General features: G+C 42.3%; 1 protein-coding gene across 2 annotated transcripts in view; it reads left to right on the forward strand.

Annotated features, from left to right (window-relative positions):
• Window positions 1-24,510, forward strand: part of appbp2 (amyloid beta precursor protein (cytoplasmic tail) binding protein 2) — an 85,543-nt gene that overhangs the window by 7,859 nt on the left and 53,174 nt on the right. Inside the window, exon 2 of one of the 2 annotated variants that reach the window (XM_078224934.1) lies at window positions 19,796-19,884. In XM_078224934.1, coding sequence (XP_078081060.1) covers window positions 19,796-19,884 — 89 coding nt within the window. Of the gene's footprint in view, window positions 1-19,795; window positions 19,885-23,693; window positions 23,886-24,510 lie in introns of those variants that run through there. The other variant, XM_078224935.1, reaches the window with a different exon arrangement.

Below are 24,510 nucleotides of genomic sequence, written 5' to 3' on the forward strand. Positions count from 1 at the left end.
GAGAGGCTGGAATCTCTGAGAAGTGTAAGAGTCCATTGGGCAGAAACAGGACAAGCAAAGAGTAAAAAAAAGGTAGCATCGTCTCAACCCTCATACTGACTTCTGAGAAATGGTGTCCAGTGGTTCACCAACCGCTAAGCCACTGTGATGCCATTGATGTCACTCGCACCTGGCTTCATATCATAGATATTGACTGTGCGATGGGTATTAGTGCTGACTGATTGTTTTCCTCCCTCAGATGAGCCTTCCACCAGAGGCAGCCACGAACCCAACAACGCTTCCATTAACACTGGAGCAGGCATGGACGATAGATGCACAAGCATCACGCACTCTCTCTCCACACCAAGCACCAGTGCAGATACTGGCATGTTGGTGGGCAATAGTGTGCTAGAACAGATGGTAGTGCACACTGATAAAGGCACATCACACTTGCATGAGCAGATGGTGGAGGCAGGGTGCCAGCAGTCAGAAGACTGCTAGAGACGAGGCCATGTTGATTCTGAGGCAGATGATGAGCCCCTGAATTTGTCCATCAGGCAGCAGATGCGGGATGTGCAGGGAGATCTTGTGGAGCTTCCTGAAGGTCTGCGTGCCGTGTCTCTGTCATGGAAGCATCCCTGTGGAGCATGAGTGCTGAGTTGTCTCTGAATGAGTGTGAAAACTCGTGGAGAGGCAGCTCCAGGAATAGAATCAAGGATTCGGGGGTTGTGGTCGTACCTGCAAACCTTCACACAGGCAATGACCTCGGGAAGTCAATGCCAGTGTGGCAGATGAACGTGGCACACTGTCTCTTGGCTCGGTGCATATCCATCAATGGTGAGTAGGGTGCCTCATGCTGGAAGATGAGCTGCCTGTTGTCTCTGTGAGCTCCTCTATGGCGCCCTGCAAATGTAAGCTTAAGGCGCAGTGAGCACAGCAGTGGGTTTGCATAGGTGTCTTTTTTTTTCTCAGTATCAGTTAAGATTGTACATTTTTTTGTTTCTTCCCTTAAATGTCATAAAGATAAATGACCAATTTGCTCACAAGCCCTGAGTGTCCTATGTATTCAATATGTTTTGGCCTCACCAGCACCAAGCGAAAGGCGGTTGGGGCAGCAAACTTTATTACAGAGGTAGTGACACAACATTGAGTACTCATTGGACTCTTGGATATCAAATTATCAAAAATGGATTGGCCACCTGCAAGTGTTGCCTGCGCGCTGACCTAAAAATCGCACAGGCAATGTAAAATTCAGGTTAATTGGTGTTTAAATCATTTAGATTTGCCTTCTGAATTGTTGCATCCAACTCGCACCTGCCAACTGAAATATTGTGCAAGTATGCGATCACATTGGGATGCGTGCTTAACTTTGCTTGTGCAATTTCACACACTTCTGGGTCGGGTGGGCATCTGAATTTTTAATGTTAAATTCTCCCCCAGGAGTTTTAACCCCTTTTGTGTATTCCTGGAAGGAGAAAGCACAAACATGTCTTTTGCTCAAAACTTCTTTCAACTCACATCTTATCCACAGTCTGGAATATATCTCACAGGTGATGGTTTCTGCTGAGATGGTAATCAATTTCCATTACTTCTGCAGGAGATTATGGTTCAGGTTTTGCATTGCATCTTTTCCTTTTGAAGCCTCTCTGAAAAAAGGTGCAACATTCTGTCCTCTGTGGACTAATTGGTCAATTGTAGTCCACGTCAGAATTTTCCAGCACATAGTTACTTTACAGTCACAGCAAATCTTTGTTTTGAAAAAGGACATACAAACAAAAGGTCCTCTCAAAAGTTCGATATATCCAAATGTAATGAGATTCGTTCTGATTTCATTAAGACTCACCTGATGAAGGAGCAGCGCTCCGAAAGCTTGTGATTCCAAATAAACCTGTTGGACTTTAACCTGGAGTTGTGAGACTTCTTACTGTGTCCTAGATAGGTCACTTCAGCCTCAGTGAATTTGTTGTTTATGAGATTGATGAATATCTGTGCTTCCTGGAAAAGGGCTTCCATTCGCTCTAAATGCATTTTCCGGGTGTTGCTATACGAGATCATCTCGGTACTCTAGCAATTAGATAAGCCTGCCACTACCTGGTTCATCAGCCTTTGAAAGGTTGCTGGGGCATTTCAGAGTCCAAATGGCATGACTCGACACTGGTATAATCCATCTGGAGTTACGAAAACCGATTTCTTTTACATGGGTGGTCAAGGGAACCTACCAGTATCCCTTGCGTACATCTACCTTTGTAATGTAGGTTGCTTTACCTACCATACCTGTGCAGTCTTCCAGCCAGGGTATTGGGTAGGAGCCCGCTCTGTTCACTGCATTAACTAACCGGTAGTCAATGCAGAACCTTGTGGAGCTGTCCAACATGGACATGAGCACAACTGGGAAGCTTCAGCTACTGCTGCCAGGCTCTTTAGCTGATGCACCAGCATGTAGTTAATCATCTCCTCGACCGGCTCTTCTGGGCCTTGACAATAGAGATGTTGCCTTATGGGAGGGGCTTTTCCCACATCCAAATCATGTAGAGCTAGGGCCGTGCAGCCTAAGTTGTCTCTGCATAAGCCTTTTAAATGCAGTAAACTGCCTTGTTCAGTCTGCTGGTTGTTCTATGCCTAGGTGAGTGAATAAGGAGTCTAAGATTGCTAGTATCTCTGTATTGATTAGTTAGCTAGGTAGCAGGGGGTTCAATGTGGTCTCCCTCCAATTCAACCCCACTAATACCCTCATCCTCTAGGTCGATGACAGTGGGACAGACCATTGACTGCTTGTTCCCTCTCAGCTGAGATGTTGCTTTATCGTGTTGATCTAATGCAGCTGTTGCTTTTTCCCCACAATCTGGGTCTCAGAATAGCAAAAAAGCAAGCTATCTAACTATGTGGGCCACAGAACCAGTCTTTTAAGGGTTTACCTGGTTTGGGGTAAGGGCACTAAGAGACAGTATCCAAGCTGAAAGGTAAAGGCCCTGGCACATTTGCCTTTTTTAATAGCTGTCTGGGAGATTTTCAAGTGCTCTGGGGCCAGATCACAGGCTCTTGTGAGTCGCTTTCGGAGTACTGATGTATAGTCTAACATTAAATCTCCCTCCTTCTTCTCGTCTAAAAGCCTCTCCTCAATTAGTTTCAGAGGCCCTCATATTTTGTGCCTGTAAGCTAGTTCAAATGGAGTAAAACCAATGAACTCATTGGTGATGAACAGAAGATCATTCATGGGGGGTATTTTTGGCAGTTTGCCTGATCATTGTTTTTGGGATCTGGTGACTCACATTCTAGTGCCTCTGTGATTGGGAGTGATGTGCTGAAGACTTCAGCTGTGTCGTGCCCAGATTACCCATGACTTCCTGGAATATTTTGGGCATAAATTTGAGCCCTGATCCAACTGGATCTCGGTGAGCAGACCACTGGTAAAGAATTGGGTCAATTCCATCACCATTGTTTTGGCAGGGAACAGCCTCTGGGAAGTGGGTGGTCATGTCCATGATGGTAAGGAGATACTGGTAGTCACTTTTGTTTTGGGAAAGGGCCCCCGCACACTCCACTAACTGCTCACCGAATGGTTCCCCAAAAACGGGCACAGGAATCATAGGTACAGGCCTTATGCAGGTTGGGGTGTCCCCAAAATCTAGTAGATGTGGCAGTTTCTGCAAATCCTTACTACGTCCCTGTGGAAGTGTGGCCAGTAGAAGTGCTGGCTGATCTCGTCTTGGGTTTGTGCAAGTGGCTTCTTTGAGTGCCTGGTTACTAATACATGAGCAGAAAATAATAAAACATATATGCACAGATTAGAACTGAGAAGTGAGTCCAAAAATAAAAGGTTAGTCTTTGGCTTGTCTGTGATGAGTTTAATGGTGGAACGTTACGACCATTGAGTTGGGTGGTCCAGGTAGTGCTGACTTTGACAGTTGACCACTTGGTTTGGAGATTATTGGTTCTGCAGGTTAGCTGAACTTAGTTGTCCTTTTACTTTTTGATTGTGGCTTTGCTGACTTGTGGCTTCCAGCAATCAGAGAGACGTTTTGCCTGCAAGTGTAGGAATGCCTAGTGGATGTTTTTCAGCTGTGACCTACACAGAATGCACCAGTACACTAAAACTAGAACACCAGAATAGCACAGTGGAATTAGAACACCAGAATAGCTCACAAAGATGAGGGTTGGCTCTTAACCCCATTTCTCGTGATTTCTGGAAGGGGAAAAACACAAATGTCTTTTGGTCAGAACTGCTTTCTTTCAACTCCCATCACCTCCACAGTCTGGGGTATATCTCTCAGGCGACAGTTTCTGCTGAGTTGGTAATCAACCTCCAGTATCTGCAGGATGTTACTGTTCAGTTTTTGCATTGCATCTCTTCCTTTGAATTGTCTATCTGAAAAATGAATGACACTCCATTCTCTCTGGACTAGTTGGTTACATGTAACCCACATTGGAATTTTCCAGCATGTGGTTATTTTACAGTCTCTGCCAGTTTTTGCTTGTGTGTCTGTTTTTTAAAAGCACGTCTTACTTTGCCAGAAGGTTAGATAAATGTGTTTCCCACTCCGGTACTGTTGATCACTAAACAATGTCAATTATGCCTCGTTAGAGAAACGTCTAGTGCTTCACCCAAGTTTATTTGATGACGGAGATTTTGTGTGGAGCTATGGAGAATTCCTGCAGAAAGCAGGGTGTTAGTTTGGAGGTCTTGCACTAATTAACTACTTAGCAATCTATTGCTTAAAATTGTTTAAGTTGATTATAGATGGAGCTATAATATTTTAAAATATAAATAATTTGCTGAATCATTTTGGGTTAAGAGATATAAACCTGACAATAAAATTCAGTGAATATTTAAGCATGTGCCTGTCTGAATTAGGACTTAAATCAAAGTGAGATAGATGGGCTGAATAAGTTATTGTGTCCTATATATGTTTTAGTCATTCGTGTTGCTTTTCATAACATGTCCTTCTTTAACTATGTTTCAAGCAGATTGTTTACATCATTTATAAGGCAGGGCAAAGTCACTTTTCCGAATAGTAAGTCTTAACACTCTAGGCCTATGTAACCACAAATTAACCTAAGATACATAAATGAAATCTTTTTACACAAGTCGCAAAATGTACCTTTTAAGATCGTCACAATTTATTGGAATCCTGTCTCCCTAGGCCAGTTGAATTTTTGGAATAGGAATATAGAATTGACCATGTTAATTTATCAAGAAGGATCAGAAAATAATTTTTCCTCTGGTATATTGGGGATTGATTTCAAGATTCTGACCTCGGAGCAGGTTTGGATATTCTAAGCAGTGACATTCAAGTCCCAGCAATGCAACGTTTTCATCTGAACACAGAACATAAAAACAAGACCATTATGACCTTAAAAATGCTGCTCTTTATTTTTTTTTTCAATGCTGTGGTTTGGAGTTTGGACATTTGGTTTGGATCTACACTTGATTGTTTTTGTTTGATTGTCATTGATTTCTGACTGGGTTCTGTATATGATCATTAATCCTCCAAGGAGATCATGTAACACTGTAATTATTCATAATTTTGCAAGTCCAGCAGCTGTTTATATAATTACATTAGATGAATATGAATAATGACACTCAACCATTTAATGTATTTTGTTTCCATATTGTATTTAACAGAGACTCTGAACTGAACTCAAAAGATATTTAATGATGGGTTGATGCCTGATAAATGTGTGACCAGCCACTTGCATTGACAGACTCAGGATATCAAAAGCAGTGTGTCAGCAAATAAAATTATTGACTTCCTGCATGTATTTGGTTTCCAGTGTAGCTTATAAAAGTGTCCTGTGTTGAGCATTAGGCAGTCAAAATTGGGTTCAGCAGTATCCACATTTTTGTGCTACAAATTTTCCTATTATTTTAAAATTTGATTTATTATTGTCACATATATATTGAGATACAGTGAAAAGTATTGTTTCTTGCACGCTGTACAGACAAAACATATCGTTCATATAGTACATGGGGTGAAGGAAAGGATAGGATGTAGAATTATAGTGTTGTAGTTACAAATAGGGCAAAGAGAAAGATTAGCGTAATATATGATAGGACCATTCAGAAGTTTGATGGCAGTAGGGAAAAAGCTGTTCTTGAGTAGGTTGGTACGTGTTTTCAGACTTTTGTATCTTTTTCTCGATAGAAGAAGGTGGAAGTATGTCTGAGGTGCGTGGGGTCCTTGATTATGCTGGCTGCTTTTCCGAGATAGTGGGAAGTGTATAAAGAATCAGTGGATAGGAGGCCGGTTTACGTGATGGACAGGGCTTCATTCATGACCCTTTAGAGTTTCTTGCAGTCTTGGACAGAGCAAGAGCCTTATCAAGCTGTGGTACAACCAGAATGGATGTTTTCTATGGTGCATTTATAAAAGTTGGTGAGAGTCATAGTGGACATGCCAAATTTCCTTAGACTCTTGCGAAAGTAGAGGCATTGGTGGGCCTTCTTAACTACAGGGTTGGCATGGAGGGACCAGGACAGGTTGTTGGTGATCTAGAAGACCTGAAGCTCTGGATCATTTCCAGATCATTTGGCTGTTATGATTCAGGTCAAAAACTCGTGTTTTATGAAGTCCGCTTGAATTGTAAGTTTTGCACTTTGAATTTGGCTAGGGTGAGCATGAGATGCTTCACTTCAGGTATGATTCAACTGATCCACTAGGGAGCTTTTATTAAACAAAGTTTATTTAAGAATAGAGTTCACATGTATAGAAAGAAAATTAGCAGTAACTTTTAACAATTACAAAAAAAATCATATTGTTTACGAAACAGGTATACGAAACGTTCCAATCAAATAAACTTCGTTATACAAAACTCTTGCCACAGGTTTAGCACAGAAAATACGTAAGCCCACGTGTTGCTGGAGTTGATCCTTTGGTTGGAGAATTGAAACTCTGACTTCTCAGCCTTGTAATTTCCAGCAGCCGCCTTGATGTATACACAGACAAACACCAGGGAGAGAGATAGATTAACATTGCTTTTCTATATGTCCACACCGCTTCTAAACTAAAACTGAAAATAAATCCTTAGATTTTTCTGGGGAGGGTTTTGACTTGTCAATCAATCTTCCCTCTCCCAATGCAGGGTCATAAGTATCTGAGGCACAGAGTAAAAATAAACAAACCCATATTTAAATCACTGAAGCAGCAATAAAAGGACTACTAAAAACAGCTGATGCCACAATGAAACCAAAAGGCCTGCTTACAAACTGCGGAGAACATGATTTTAAAAAAAATCTAAAGGTACTCTAACGTCACATGGCTTCCTTCCAAATAAGGGCTGATATTATTCACAGCCTCTTGCTTACAGAATGCTGTTTCCTAAGGGAAATAAATGAGGTGTTCTGTTCAAAGAGAGGTAACTTCATTGCCTTCCATCTTTTCAGAGAGGAGAAGGTGGAGGAAGCAGAAAGGTTTGTAGGGATTGCAAGCTTCTCCATGGTACAGCATGCTATTGAATGCATGCATGTTGCTTTGCTGGCACCGCATGCCAACTCTGCCTTATTTTTAAATTGAAAGTGGTTGCACTAATTCAATATGCAACGATAGGCAATAGATCATGCAGGTCAGTGCCCAGTCTCCTGGAAGCACTCATCATGCATTAATTTTGGTCATTTTCTCGTTGAAGAATCTAATGAGTGGTGTGCCATAGGAATCAGTGCTGGGGCCTCAACTTTTCACAATTTATATAAATGACTTGGATGAAGGAACCAAAGGTATGATTGCTAAATTTGCTGATGACACAAAGACAGCAAGTTGTGAAGAGGGTGTAAGGAGTCCACAAAGTGATTATAAATAGGTTAAGTGAGTGGACAAATATTTGACAAATGGGAGAATAATATGGGAACTGTTCCTCAAAAGGTGATGGAAACAGACTCAAAGTATTTTTAAGGTAGAGCTAGATAAATTCTTCATGAGCAACGGGATGAAAGGTTATCAAGGCTAGTGGGAATGTGGAGTTGAGGTTACAATCAAATCAGCCACCTGAATGGTAGAGAAGGCTCGAGTGGCCTACTCCTCCTAATTCCTGTGTCGGTATGTTCTGTCGCAGTCTATTTTGTTAACTGTGGTTTAAGCCACTGTGGTGCACCAAAGGATGACTACTGAGTAACAGGGTTATCTACTGATGACATGGCTCATGTCTTTCGTTCCCAACCCCTGCGCACACATGCAGCATGTGTACAATACCCCAAGAAATATGGTGGAACTGATGACTGGTGCACTGAAGTAATGCTTCTACTGCTTGGCCTCTCTGGAAGAGTACTGCATTACTTGGCTGTGTGGGCCTCAAGATTTGTAGTGATATGCTGACTGATCTTGTCATCGTAGGAAGAGACCTCACTGCAATCTAACAGATAAGGAGGAGGAAGAAGAAGAGAGGCTATAGTTTGAAAAGTTCGTTTCTGTCCAGGCTATATGTGAAGGACCAGTTTGTGTGTAATGCCAGTAACCTCAACCTCAGTTCCCCATGTGCTAACAATCCCATATTCCTTATCTTTGCTGTGTTACTGACCATCACATCATTCTTTTGACCACAAAACAGAAATTAAAGCCACCTAAAATATATTCAAGACCAATTTTATAAATGAAATGATGCGACATTATGTTTTTTTAAAAAAACACCTTTCTGCATTCCTTTGCTGCCTGTCTTCCTGTGCCTTTGCCCTACTGCTTTTACAAAATCTTACGCTGGTGGCTGCAGTAAATTATGAGAATGCTACTGGAGGAGACTGCAGATGGCTTTGAAAGATGAACTTGAGCCCAGCTTTAAACTGCACCATCTCTGTGTGGGTTTTAGCAGTCGGAGGTTGGCTTGTTGACTGACAGACAACAGCAAGGGTACTGGTGGCATGTCGGGGTGTGAGCATTAAAGTTTATGCTTTTGGAGTCACTGCCACTCCCCTGATCGGTATCTCCGCAAGCTTAGCAATCTGGTGGAAGACTGTTCTGAGACATGCAAATCCCTTTGAACTCCCCTGATGACAGCAGTCTGAACTTCCATCACAGCCCTCATTGAATGCTGAGACATCACCCATCAGGTGCTGCATCATCGCTTCCACAGGTCTGCTGAGTTGGCCATAATTTGTGTTGGAAAAGATGGACTGCAAGTTCTGTGTTAGGTTGGTGCCGGATTCCTCCACACTCCATGGTGTTATATGTAGCTTTTCTGACAGATTTTCCAGTGCACCAAGTATTTTATGTATATCCATCAGCTTTTTTATGCAGACTTGCACAAAACTAATGTGGGATGTCACCCTCTGAGCTGAAATCTGCTATTTTTATCCCCTCTTCTGGCTGCGTGTTCTTTCTCTTTGTTGTCTCATTGTGTGCAGTTACCACTGCATGGTTTCGGTATTTGAGCTGGTGCCTTCAAGAGTTCAGCTGAATGACAATGTCTTCATCACTGTCCTAGTTTTTCCACTGCCTGGACTGGTTTCAGTTCTTGGATATCGGAAAGGAAAAAGGGACACGGTTAGGAGTGTGAGGAAGGAAGAAGTGCATGTTTACAGATTTACAGCCTGTACGCTACAAGAGATTATGGGATGAGGTGGAAGTATGATATAAGAAGAAGCATTATGTATGAGGATATCATTATTTTCAATGGATGTAGCCAAAAGGTGTCCATGAAGAGATGGCTTTTTCCAAAATAGGCAGCATCATGTCCTCTCTGGACGGGTAGGGCATGCAGGCATGCCTCTCTCCTATAGTTAGTTCCAGCTACTTTTTGTACCACCATCTCCTGTGAAAAAAAGAGAAATAGTGCAGTGGATGTTGTGCAATATGGCTGAATTGCTGAGACTTATGGATGTACGGTTTGCAACAGTTTTTGTGCCCCAGGTTGTGGTGAAGCTGTAAATGTTGAGTATGTGTCATTTTTATACTGGACTCTCTTTTGTTGCGTCTCCTTCACTTAGACTGCCAGTGAAGTGTTAGAAAAATTGGTTCTCCTTCCCTCCATTCAGCTCACCACCTCATTTCCCCAGGCTATGAACCCCCCCGCCCCCCCCCCCCCCAATCCCCAAATTGAGCTAAATGGAATTATTTCCTGTTTTCTAAAAAATGATGTTAAGCGACTTCAATTTCTATCTGGTAACTCCAATCCAGGCTATTGTTCTATGAAAACTAATGTTGATGTGCTTGAAGGTCATGGTGCTCCATAATTTGTAACTGTTGTTTCATCTCCTACAACCCTCTAATTTTAAGGATTGTTAATGAATCTTTAGAAAGCCACAGCACAAACAGGCCCTTCGGCCTTTCTCTGGAGATGTTTTGCCATATTTCCTGTAAGTAGACAATGTATTATTTATAAATTTGAAGCTGCAGCCATAATTTTTTTTAAACTCTTGATGTTTCAGCACCATGAATCCTTAGTCATCTGGAATATTGCGGTCAGTTTTAGGCTTCCTCAGGAAAATATATATTGGTCATGGAAAGGATACTTCACTGGTTCACCAGAATTATTATGTTAAGCTTCAAAGGATTTAGTTATGGACACCAGTTATGTCAATTGGACATCTATTTCTTGAATTGAGATGATGTGGAGATGCCGGCGTTGGACTGGGGTGGGCCCAGTAAGAAGTCTCACAACACCAGGTTAAAGTCCAACAGGTTTATTTGGAATCACAAGCTTTTGGAGTGCTGCTCCTTCACCAGGTGAGTGGAGAGGTTGGTTCACAAACAAGGCATATATAAGCAAAAACACAATTGCAAGATAATTACAGATTGGAATGCGAAAAATGGTTGGAACGCAAGTCTTCACAGTAATCAAGTCTTTTCAGGTACAGCCATTGTGAATGGAGAGAGGGATAATCACAGGTTAAAGAGGTGTGAATTTTCTCAAGCCAGGTCAGTTAGTAGGATTTTGCAAACCCAGACAGAACGGTGGGGTAGTACTGGACGACGAGTGGAGAAACTACGACATCATCTTCGGAGCCTTCAACATGCCATCGAGGTCATCCCACACCCTCACTACTTGCCCTCAAACAACCGCCCAACCTCAAACAGACCATTGTTCGCAGCAAACTACCTCGCCTTCAGGAGAACAGCAACCACGACAGCATATAACCCTGCCACGGCAACCACTGCAAGACATGCCGGATCATCGACATGGATACCACCATCACACCACCCAGCAGGTACACGGTACATACTCGTGCAACTCGGCTAATGCTGTCTACCTCATACGCTGCAGGAAAGGGTGTCCAGAGGCGTGGTACATCAATGAGACCTTGCAGATGCTACGACAACGGATGAATGGACATCGCACGACAATCACCAAGCAGGAGTGTTCCCTTCCACTTGGGGAACACTTCAGCAGTCAAGGACCTTCAGCCTCCAATCTTCGGGCGAGCACTCTCCAAGGCGGCCTTCAAGACACAAGATAATGCAGAATCGCCAAGCAGAAATTGATAGCCAAGTTCCGCACGCATGAGGACGGCCTTCTTCGGGGTCTTGGGTTCGTGTCACTGCATGTAACCCCCACCATACTGTCTGGGTTTGCAAAATCCTACTAACTATCCTGGCTTGAGAAAATTCACACCTCTCTAACATGTGATTATCCCTCTCTCCACTCACAATAGCTGTACCTGTAAAGACTTGATTACTGTGAAGACTCGCGTTCCAACCATTTTTCGCATTCCAATCTGTAATTATCTTGCAATTGTGTTTTTGCTTATATATGCCTTGTTTGTGAACCAACCTCTCCGCTCACCTGATGAAGGAGCAGCACTCCAAAAGCTTGTGATTCCAAATAAACCTGATGGACCTTAACCTGGTGTTGTGAGACCTCTTATTGAATTGAGATGGTTGAATTATGATTGAATTGAGAGTTTAAAATGAAAAAGGAGTTCACTGAGGTAAATATATTGAAATGATTTCCTTTAGAAGGGAATCTGAAAGGTGAAAGCATAAATGTCAAATTAGAACCAGGGCATTTAGGAATAAAGTTGGAAAGCACCTTTTCCACACAAAGGAGAACAGAAATTCTGGAATTCTTTCAGAAACTAGATAGCTGTGTTAATTATTTTTAAAGATGTGGTTGATATATTTGCCTGACAAAAATGTATCAGTGGATATCAAAAGCCTGTTCCTGCTGCTAAGTTCCCTGCTAGAACTTTGTTATCTGTGCAAGTCCTGCAATTCATCATAATATTGCACTCTTTAATCTTTTAGCATGGCTGGGATATAAATTTTACACTAACTAGTCTCAGATTTAAAAAATGAACTGACATGGTTTATTTTACTTGAATTAAATGAATAGGATACACATGCAAGAACACAAGTTTATGTGCAAATGGCAACTGTGTAAATGATTCTTACTGTCACCAAAATGTATTCTAATGGTCTGAAAACATTCCAGCCCTCAGTTTAGGTTACATTGCATTATGGTTTTCATGATTTCATGTTTGATTTTCTCCGCATCTGTTTCTAGAACTCACCACACCAGTGGCTTAAATGTACCTACTTTGTTTTGAAATTGGTAAATGCGCCAGACCAATAACCATGAAAATGTTCAGATTGTTACAAAAACTTATTTGAGCTACAGTGCCATGGCTTAGTTGCTTAAAATACCTGTCTAGTAAATAGGAGATCCTATTTGAATCCCAGCAGTACCTTAATTTGTTTTTGAATCAGAAGGATGGCACAATGGTTAGACTGCTGCCTCACAGTGCCAGGGACCCGGGTTCAATTCCTGGCTTGGGTCACTGTCTATGTGGAGTCTGCACATTCTCCCCATGTCTGCGTGGGTTTCCTCTGGATGGTCTGGTTTCCTCTCACAATCCAAAAGACTAGGTGCATTGGCCATGCTAAATTCCCCTTCTGTGTACCCAAACAGGTGCCTGGAGTTTGGCGACTAGGGGATTTTCACAATAACTTCATTGCCGTGTTAATGTAAGCCTACTTATGACAATAAATGAACTGAAATTTAAACATAGAAAAGCTATGTGTGTTAGAGAAAAAAAAGCCATGGAAACAGTGATGAGGATAGTGTAGAAATTCAAAGCAACATAGACAAGTTGGTGGAATGGGCAGACAAGTGGTAGGCAAAGTTCAATGTGGAGAAGTGTGGAATGATTCATTTTGGGAGGAAGAGCAAAGAGTACAAATCTAAAGGGGGTGGTGGAGTAGGGAGACCTGGGTGTTGATTGGAAGGCCAGGTACAGTGTTAATGTCACTGGACAAGTAATCCAGAGACCCATGCCTATGGTCTCAGGCCACTGGTTCAAATCCCACCATGGCTGGTAGAATTTAAATTCAATTAATAAATCTAGAGTTAAAAGATAGTCTGAGTAATGGTGACCTTGAAACCATTGTTGTCAAAATTCACTAATGTCCTTCATAGTAAGAAATTTGCCATCTTTACCTGGTCTAGCCTACATGTGACTCCAGACCCATTGCAGTGTGGCTGACTCTTGACCTGACCTATTAAATCTCTAGACAAATCAGTAAGAAATGAAACCAGATGAATCACCTAGCCCACAGACTAGATTAAGCAAGCATTATCCTGACATAGGCATGCTTCCAGAGTCTTCCCTACAGACAATGTCTCAGATACCACCTCTGCCATCCCTGGGTATGTCCTGTCCCACTGGCAGGGTTGACCCATCAGAGGCACGGTGGTATACAGTCAGGCAGGCCTCAACATTGACTCTGGGCCCCATGAAGTCTTGTAGCATCAGGCCAAACCTGGGCAAGGAAACCACCTGTTGGTTACCACCTATTGCGCCCCCACCCAGCTGATGAATAAGTACTCCTCCATGTTGAACACTACTTGGAGGAAGCACTGAGGGTGGCTAGGACACAATCCTCCACAGATGGGGACTCCACAGCATCCATCACCAAGAGTGGCTCATTAGCAGCATAACTGACCAAGTTGTAAAGCATTAGCTGTGAGCCTGGTGATGAGGACTGAATGACGAAAAAATTATTTTGGCCTTGTTCTCGCTAATCTACCTGTTGCAGATACATCTGTCCATGACATATTCCCCACACTCCCATACCATCAAAGAACAGTACAGCACAGGAAACAGCCCTTCGGCCCTCCAAGCCTGTGCCGCTCATTGGTCCAACTAGACCATTCGTTTGTATCCCTCCATTCCCAGACTGCTCATGTGACTATCCAGGTAAGTCTTAAATGATGCCAGCGTGTCTGCCTCCACCACCCTACCTTGCAGCGCATTCCAGGCCCCCACCACTCTCTGAAAAAACATCCCTTGATCACCCATCAAGCTGGGTGATCAGCCCTGGTTCAATGGATGGCATTCCAGGCAATTCTATGCAATAGAATTAAGCGATCCTACAACCAATAGATCAGATCCAAACTGCAGTCCAGCTGCATCCAGTTGGGAATAGTGGCAAACGATTAAATAACTTAATAGGAGGATTAAGCTGCATAAATAACCCCATTCTCAATAATGGGGGAGTCCAGCACATACGTTGCAAATGCTTCAGGCTTCTCTTTTGCACCATCTTCAGCCAGAAGTGCCATGGATGATCCACCTTGGCCTCTTCCTGAGGGATGGAGGGGGGAACCATCACTGCACGAGTTCCTCAGGATAGTGCCCTAGGCCCAGCTGCTTCATCAATAAACTTCCGTCCATCAAAAGGTCTGAATTGTGCAATCATCAGCGAATGCCCCCAATGTTCAGTAGAATTTGCAACTCAGATACAGAAGCAGTCTACAGTCAGACCTGGACAGTCTGTATTATAGTGATGTGAGATGCCGGTGTTGGACTTGGTGGACAAAATGAGAGGTCACATGACACCAGGTTACAGTCCAACAGGTTTATTTGAAATCACAAGCTTTCAGAGTGCTGTTCCTTTGTCAGGTGAAATGGAGCGAGGTGAGCATGCACAGAATATGTAGGCGGAGTGACAGTAGCCCGACACTAACAAGTAATCAAGAGTCAAAGGATAAGTACAGACAGTACATACAGGCTGAATAACAAGTCTTTACAAGTAATCATGAGTACTAATAGACAAATGCAAGCAGTAATGTATAATCAGTATGTGTAAAGTGTCACAAAAACAGAAAATGCTGGAAAATCTTTGCAGGTTTGACACCGATGGGGAGAGAATAGAGCCAACATTTCAAGTCTGGATGACCCTTCACCAGAGCGTCATCATTGATCACATGCTGAAGGCATGTGTAAAGTGTTGACAGGCTGTATAACAAGTGAAGGGATGACGTAAGAACTGATAACTTAAGGCAGAGAGATAATTACAAACAATCAGTGTGAGATGGTGTTAAACACTATACAAACCAATTCAGGTAGAGAGATCATCACCCGTAATGAAGGTATGCATGGTGTCAAAACGGGACAGTTGGAGATTTTTCCCCCACAGAATATGATGGGGTTACATGTAGCGTGACATGATCCCGAGATCACGGTTAAGGCTGTCCTCATGAGTGTGGAACTTGGCTATCAGTTTCTGCTTGGCGATTTTGTGTTGTTGTGTATCTCGAAGGCCATCTTGGAGAACGCTTACTCAAAGATCGGAGGTTGAATGTACTTGGCCACTGAAGAGTTCTGGGAGGGAACACTCCTGCCTGGCGATTGTTGTGCGGTGTCCGTTCATCCGTCTTCGTAGTGTCTGCATGGTCTCGCCGATGTACCATGATCCGGGACACCCTTTGCTGCAGCGTATGAAGTAGACTACATTGGCCGAGTCACATCAGTAGGTACCATGTACCTGATGGGTGGTGTTCCCCCGTCTGATGGTGGCATCTGTGTTGATGATCTGTCCTGTAGAGGTTACAGTGTCAGGGTTGTACAGTGTCGTGGTCGCTGTTCTCCTGAAGGCTGGGTAGCTTGCTGCGAATTATGGTCTGTTTGAGATTAGGCAGCTATTTGAAGATGAGTAGTGGAGGTGCAGGGATGGATTTGACGAGATGTTCGTTGTCATTGATGACATGCTGAAGGCTGAGAAGAACCTGCTTCTCTGCTCCAGAAAAGTACTGGACGACTGAAGGGTACTCGGTCGGTTGTGTCCTGTGTTTGTCTCCTGAGGGGAGCATTGCGGTCTTTGATTGTGGCATGTCGGAACTCATTGATTGATGAGTTGTACATCGTATCCTGTTTCTACGAGGGCATCTTTCAATGTCCATCATGTTCCTCTTCGTCCAAGCAGATCCTGTGTATGTGCAGGGCTTGTTCGTAGGGGATGGCTTCTTTATTGTGTTTGGGGTGGAAGCTGGAGAAATGGAGCATCGTGGGCTTATGGTGCTGAGGTGTCCGTCCTTGATAGAAATGCGTGTGTCCAAAAATGGGAACGATTCTGAAGAGTAGTAGTTGGGGGAAAAATCTCCCTTGCTGTCCTGTTTTGACACCATGCATACCTTCATTATAGGTGATGATCTCTCTACCTGAATTAGTTTGCATAGTGTTTGACACCATCTCACTCTTTGTAACAGGCTCTCTACCTTGTTATCGGTTCTTATGTCATCCCTTCACTTGTTATACAGCCAGTCGACACTTCACACATACTCATCATACATAACTGCTTGCATTTGTCTATTAGTACTTGTGACTACTTGTAAAGATATGTTATTCAGCCGGCCTGTACTCTGAGAGTGTGAGATGGTGTTAAACACTATACAGTTTGTCTGTACTTATCCTTTGATATCTTGATTACCTGTTAGTGTCGGGCTCTTGTCATTCCACCTATGTTTTCTGTGTCTGCGCACCTCGCTACACTTCACCTGGCAAAGGAGCAGCACTCTGAAAGCTTGTGATTTCTAATAAACCTGTTGGACTATAACTTGGTATTGTGTGACCTCTCATTATATTTAGTGAGACCTGGACAGGCTTAGGCTGACAAGTGCCAAGCAACATTCGCCACACGAGTGTAAGACAATGATCGCCTCCAACAAGAGAGAATCTAACTATCACCCCTTGATATCCAATGGCATTACCAGTGCTGAATGCTCCCTTGGTGGTTACCATTAACCAGAAGCTGAATTGCACCCCTATATTAGTACTCTAGTTGCAAGAGCAGATCAGAGGCTGGGAATTCTGCAGAGTAACTTGCCTCCTGACTCCTTAGTTACTGTCCACCATCTACAAGGCACAAGTCAGGAGTGTAAAGGGATACTTTTTTCCCTGCCTGTATAATTGCAGCTCCCACAACATTCAAGCTCAATACAATTCAGGACAAAGCAGCCTTATGGATTGGCCGACTTAAAACATTCATTCCCTTCACTCCCTCCACCACCGACACACAGTGGCAGCAGTGAGTACCAGCTGCAGGAACTCGCCAAGATTTCTTTGACAGCCCCTTCCAAACCCCTGACCTCCTCCACCTCGTTGGACAAGGGCAGCAGATGCATGGGAGCACCGTCTGCAAGTTTCCCTCCAAGCCACACGTCCTCTTGCTCACACAGGCAGACATTGCTGTTCCTTCACCGCTGCTGGGTCAAAATTCCTTCCCAACTGCACTCTGGATATATACACCGCATGGACTGCAGCAGTTCAAAAGGTGGCTCACTAACACCACCTCAAGGGCAATTAAGAATGGGCAATAAATACTAGCCGAGCCGATCTTCTGGAAAAAAATAAAGAAAAATGTGCACAAGTAATGAAGGTCGCAGGACCGTTAACAGCATGGTTAATAAAGCATGCAACATCTTTGGCTATCAGAATAAAGGATAAGAGCAAGGAGGTTATATTGAACTTGTAATTGATACTAGAGATGATTATTTGCGTTTCTAATAATTCACAAGAAAACATTCAGGAACAAGCAATGGAAATGCACTGACAACTATTTTTATATAAATTAGTACATATGGAATGTTGTATAGTTTTGCCTGTTTTGGAGTATTTAATCTAGTTCTGGGTGCCATATTTTAGACAAAATGCGAAGGCAGTGAGAGAGTGCAAAGAAATGTCACAAGAATGTTTCCAGGGATGAGAAATTTTAGTTATGAAGATTAAATTAATCTGGACTGTTTTCCTTGGAGAATAAAAGACCGAGAAGGAACATGACAGAGGTATTCAAATTCACGTGGGGTCTGGACAGAGTAGATCGAGAGAAAATATTCCAACTTGTGGAAGGATCGAGAACTTGAAGACACAGATTTACAGTAATTCGTAAAAGAAGCAGAAGTGACACTAGGTAAAATCTTTTTCACACATCAAGAGGTAAAGGTCTAGAATGCAGTGCTGAGAGTGTGATGGATGCAGGTTCAATTGAAGTATTCAAAAGGGAATTGGAATGTTACCTGAAGAGAATGTAGGGTTATGCTGATAAGGCTGGAAAATAGCACTAAGTAAATTGCTCATTTGGAGAGTCAGTGCCGACATGATGGGCCGGATGGCTTCCTTTTGTGCTATAAAATTCTGTGATTCTATGAAATTCCAGACAGACAAAAATACAAAATGGAGTTGCAAACTTAATTGCATAGTAGTTCCTTTGGCCCTGATCCTGATTGAAGTATCCACGAGAGGATGTAATTTGCACAGCTCAAATTATGTCTTTCTGATTTAATTAACGCAGTGATGAAATAGAAGAGAAGAGTTCATCCAGAAGCCAGACATGCTGGAGCTGGGTGAACATATTAATTCCACCCTGGCATTAGCTTTTGCATTTATACAACATTCCATATGTACTAATTTATATAAAAATAGTTGTCAGTGCATTTCCATTGCTTGTTCCTGAATGTTTTCTTGTGAATTATTAGAAACGCAAATAATCATCTCTAGTATCAGTATTTCTTTACCTACTAGAAGCAATCCAATGGGTCAGTTTCTCATTTTATGATTCAGCTTATGTAAAAATTCATATTTTATTTATGAATTTTTTTTATGGGTAAACTCATTGAAATAGGTAAACCTTGGAGTATACAGATATGACACCTGTTTTTAGTACTGCACCTGTGTATCTCATATTTGTTCATTCCTTAAATTCAGTTCAGCAAATTTTATAGTTGCTGTACTATGCAGGATCTCGTACTGAGCTGCTTCACGAACCGTTGCTTCAACAGCACATGATATATCATCAAGTTATAGACTTGATTGCATAGTTGTTCCTCTGATGGTCCTGTTTCCCAGAATAATATATCCACAGCAGAGTGTTATTCATGCTGTTCAAACAATGTCTTTCTGCCTTGCTTAACACAATATTGTATGAAAATAGAAGATAAAAGACAAAGATAAAAGCTGTCTCTTATAAAATTGTATACTGAGTCAAGGTTTTGATGATTCTCCTCTAGTTTGCAATTTGGTGTGGGGTTTGTGACCCAGGTTGTAATTAGTTGTCTTTCATAGCTTTGACTTTTATTTACATTTGATTGACTCTTTCCATTTTGAGTGGTCCTGCAGTTTCCACTCCCAAAATGCCACTTTTGAATTATCATCTATCTCAGAATGACAGGATGAAAGTCATCTTTGTCTTCTTGCTGTTGAAGGCCTGGAAAAAAAGTATTTGGACATCTTGGTAGGTATAAATCATGCCTGCTTTAGTCTTGCTGAAAAGGTATAGGGCAACTGGTGTGAAAAATTAGAAAAGAAACCCTGTGGCAGTGAAATGCAGCATTGAGGAAACGATGGCTTGAATACAGATGTGCTGCAACAGACTTGGGTGTGCTTGATATTGTTATTGGTTATCCACAATGGGCTGTGATCCATTCCCAACATTAACATGCAAATGTGAAGAAACTATTGCATAACTGCTGCTTAGTAAACAGTAAGGAAAATACCAAAAACAATAGCAAACCAGTGGGCCAATATGGTTTCTTAAAAGTAATTAAAATGTGATTTGGATGTCCATCATAGATGCTCTACTTTTTCTGATCTGACTAAAATCTCCATTTGCTTTTACAGCTTTATCAACAAGGACGTCTGTGCCAGCTGGGTGGTGAATTCTGTGAACTTGAGGTGTTTGCCAAGGTGCTTAGAGCATCGGACAAAAGGTAGGCATGCTTGATGTTATGTATAATTCATATTAATCATTACTCAATAAACAGATTAATTATATGCTGAGTTTCAATCTGGAGGTAACAACTGAGTAATAGGATTCCTGACATGAAGCGATCTGGAATTGACCCCGGGGTTGTTTTCTATCCAACTTTCTCGAACTCCATATACATAGATTCAATGTCGAAACATTTTGAAATTGGCCACTGCCAAATCCTTTTGCAAACTGGGAGTGTCAGGCTGCATCTTGCAGCATTGGCTTAACCTGCTCCTATAGGTATTAATAGTACTTTTGACTGAATTTATTTTGGATCTGTTTTAATTATATTTTCCTGGTGAGAAAGTGAAACCTAATTCTACTAGTAAAATAGCTTTCACCTCAGATTGGCAATACTTGTAATTTTGTAAGGATCAAATTTTTGTGCTTTCCTCTCTCAAATATTATGACTCCAGCCACCTCCCACATCACACTAATGGCTAAGTACAAAAAAGCTCTCACTCCTTACCAAACGCTGCCAATTCTTTGCTCTTGCTACTTTTTCCTCCTCCTCTTGGAGAGAATTATTCCCTTCCCCAATACTTAGTCACATCTGGTTCTTGGGTGATCCTTTTGCTTAACTCAAGAGTAGCACTACTTCTGCATAATAGTGGCATAAATTCTTAGTCTTTTGTTGGATCAGAAATTCCTTCTTGAGGTTTTCAATTCCTAAATGCAGCGCAGCAAAATAGTCTTGCAATGGTGTGGAACCTTTAATGTGGAAAAATACCCCAAAGTGCTTCACAGAAGCATAAATAATAAATGAACACTGGACTAAAAGGACCAAAATAGGGTGCTTGACCAACAGCTTGCTCACTGGTTTTAAAGAGGAAATTCCACAGTGTGACCTAGGCAGTTGAAGACCTGGCCGTTGATAATAGGGTGATGGGAGGCCAGAATACACAAGAGACCAAGGAAGAGTTAGGGCAGGTGCTGGAGGCATAGATAAGAGAACAGAGATAGGTATGGTTAAAGGCATGAATTGATTTAAACACGAGAATAATAATACTTAATTTGATACTTTGGAGACCTAGAACTAGTGTAATTCTGCAAGGCCAAGGTTCATAGAATCCCTACAGTGCAGAAGGAAGCCATTTGGCTCATCAAATCTGCACTGACCACAATCCCATCCCTATCCCCATAACCTCACATATTTAACCTGCTAATAGGGTCAATTTAGCATGGCCAATCAACCGAACCCGCACATCTTTGGACTGTGGGAGGAAACCGGAGCACTCAGAGGAAACCCACATAGGCATGGGGAGAATGTGCAAGCTCCACACAGACAGTGACTCGAGGCCGGAATTGAACCTGGTCCCTGGCGCTGTGAGGCAGCAGTGCTAACCACTGGTTGATGGGGCAGTGAGATTTGATGCAAGTAGCTTAGAGGCAGCAGAGTTTTGGATAGCCAAAGTTCATGGAGATTGGGATTGATGAAAGCATAAGTGAATATTTCAGCTGCAGATGTCTTGGGGCAAGGATGGAGACAGACAAATTAGCAGAAGTGGAAGCAGGCAATCTTCATGATGGAGAGCTTATAGCGTCATATACTCATCTCAAGGAAAATTGAATGCCAAATTGGAGCATGTCAATGTCTGATCCCACAGCAATGCAAAGTACCTCGTGGGAGCTGGATCTGGGTTTGGCATTCAGGATTGCATCGAGGAAGCAGTAGCAATGACACCCACACCTCTCCCTCTCATCACTCCCCTTCTTCGCATCCATCTCTCTTGATGCGCCTAGTGCTTTTTGCATGTTTCCACATCAATTACACTTTATTTTTTAACCAAATGTGAACACCAGGCGCACTTGCCCATCCTCAGAAAGAGCTTGATGTAACTTGTGACTCCATTGCTTGCAATGGTTCAGTAAGAAAAGGCATTGCCTAGTTTGGCATTGAGCCATGAAAACCAGGACAGTCTAAAGTTTGATCATTGGTCAGTGCTGATTTAGTTGATCTTAATGAGGGTATTACAGTTGGCCTGTTCTTGTAGGTTACGTGGGAGAAAGTGACCAACCAAAATTTGTTTTTTTTTTACTCGACTTTTTGCTGGATCCTTTTGTGAGGATATGTTGCATGAGGGAAGATTTAGCTTCAGTTGTATCAAGTTCATACAACTTGTTGATGCTTGCTATGTACTTTATCATGCAGGCATGGTCACCTGCTCCACCATTCAGTGTCATACAATAGTTCAGCAATAATAATTCCACTTTCCTCCTTTATCCTCATCCTTTGGGCAGAATGTTATGTTACACTGGGGTCTTCTCTCCTTCCCATTCGCACCTCTCCACGCCCTTGGTTGCCTCAAAACCATTTAATGCTTGCTGGCATCTTAATTGGCTCCAGGTGAGATTTTTGCCTCTATCTGGGAAGAAAACCGGTCTCCAAAGAGCTGCCAGCCAGTCAAATAGACTGCAGCTCTCTGGAAACCATGACCACAACTGGGACTGCATCTAATTCACAACAGAGAGAATTGCTGGAGATAATGGGAAGGTGGGGCTTCAGCAGGGCCAAGGTATCAGGGCCTTGTGTGCTAAGGAGCCTGGGTGGGCAAGCTGGGGCGGGGGAAGAGGGGCTTCTGATGGTTGCAGGGGCCCATAAAGCCAGGTTTCATACTCGATGCTAGACTCCACCCAACATAGGAAAAATTGCTGTGGGGGCAGGAAGATGCCCTTGAGTTACCATTATTGGTCACTCCCATGGCATTACATCGAATTTCAAGTCCTCCCCTGGCCTCACAGCCTACCACCGTGCTTTGGAAGAGTGTAATGTTCTTCTCTTAGCACACACAATTCTGTCAATCTCAGTCTTGAATATAATTGTTGACTGAGCATCCCCAAAAGTTTTTAATCCTTTATTGAAGAAATTTATTTTCCTTTCAGTCTTAAATGGCCAATCCCTTTCAATCCCTTTATCCTGAGACTATAACCCCTAGTTTCTGACTCCAGTCAGGAGAAGCAGCTTCTCAATATAGGCCCTTTCTATATGATTCCCTATGACTTTGCTTTGGTCAAGCTTTCACCTTGGTTTGTTTTAAGTATTTAGGTCAGTTTGTGCTTGATACTGAATTTGAGAGATTTTTTGTTTCTTGTTACAGGCCTGGAAAAATTCTCCAACTGACGTTAGTCAAATCACTGACTGCATTTGACTGACTGATCTGAATAGGCTTTCATTTTTAGTGTAATGTTCCCAGGGTTGTCAGTGTCCTATATATTTATATATAGGTAAAGAATACATTGGTTCTTTGAAGAAAGGAATGTTTTAAAGAAATTAGCTATAGGAGGCACAGTAAATCATTAGTCAAGTAAACCCTTTAACTGGCAAAAATTTCTCCTATTCACATGTTGTTTAATTTGTCAAAATAAAAATTGTATTTGGTACAGCAGAGACTTCCCTAGCTTCACTAAATTTTAAAGATCCAACTGAAGAAACTGAAATGTGAAAGAAATAATATCTAAAGGGAAAGGAAATAGTGAAAAATCAATCCAGATTGCTGTTTGATATGAAGCAGGACCTCTGCGATATCAATCTCAGAGGGTTGATTGTTTCCTAAATATACAATGCTTCTTATGAACATGCATGTGATTATAATCATTGATGAAAGAAGCATTCTACGATTGCAATTGAAACTCAATTTAACCAAATTAGTTACTTGGTTATTATGCATTGTTTCTGTTTTGTGCTGGGGAGGGGTAAAGAATTTACCAATATCATGGTCATTCTTCAAAAAACTGAAGCATTTTTTAAAGATTTTAATCCTTTCTTAGAGTCACAAAGCCAATGCACGGAGTGGACGGGGCAAGCCACGAAACAATTTCCTTGCTTGCACCAAAAACAAATTCAAATCCAGTCCAATTAATGTTCCCCACAAAAGGGACAGACTAGATACAAGCTGACCAGAACTGACGTTATACTTGATCTTAGCCGAAAGGTCTGAAACATTTATCAATCTCTAACCGGTAGGTTGTGTTGCTGAGCTTAACAAGTTTCAGTTGTCAGAAGTATAGAAATTAAGAACCGATTTTAAAGTAAATGCAAAAGTAATTTATTGGTTTTCATAATCTTTTCAATACAATGGGCCTGATTTTACCATCAAGTTGTGCCCGTTTTTGAAAACTTGGTAAAGTCGGATGTGAGGCGAATAGCGCGATTCGCCCCGCCTCCACGCCGGTTCCTCCTTTACCAAGGGCCAAAAATGGCCACCGCCGGGACTGCGCCCGAAACAGGCGCGATGAAAATTTAAATGCATTTGCATGCATTTAAATTGACTTAATGGACTGCATGCCCAAACTTACCAGCACTTCCCCCTTTATCACTGCATTTGCCCATCCAGAATCGGTGCAAAACAGACATGGTCCGCAAAGGTCCGATTCGGGCACTCCAGCTTCTGAGGAGGTAGGGGAAAGGCATTATCCGGCCTGGGAGCGATGAGGCAGAAGAGCGTTTTCCATTTTGTTTCTGCGCATGTGCAGTTGGAGGCGCTGATCAGAGCTGTAGTGTTTCGGGCACGATAAGCCCTGCCCACAGGTTTCTGCAGCGTAATTCAGGATCGCTGCTATTTTTTCAGGCAGAGTGCTATGGGGG

Source organism: Mustelus asterias, chromosome 12, assembly GCF_964213995.1.
Source record: "Mustelus asterias chromosome 12, sMusAst1.hap1.1, whole genome shotgun sequence".
NCBI classification, from domain to species: domain Eukaryota; kingdom Metazoa; phylum Chordata; class Chondrichthyes; order Carcharhiniformes; family Triakidae; genus Mustelus; species Mustelus asterias.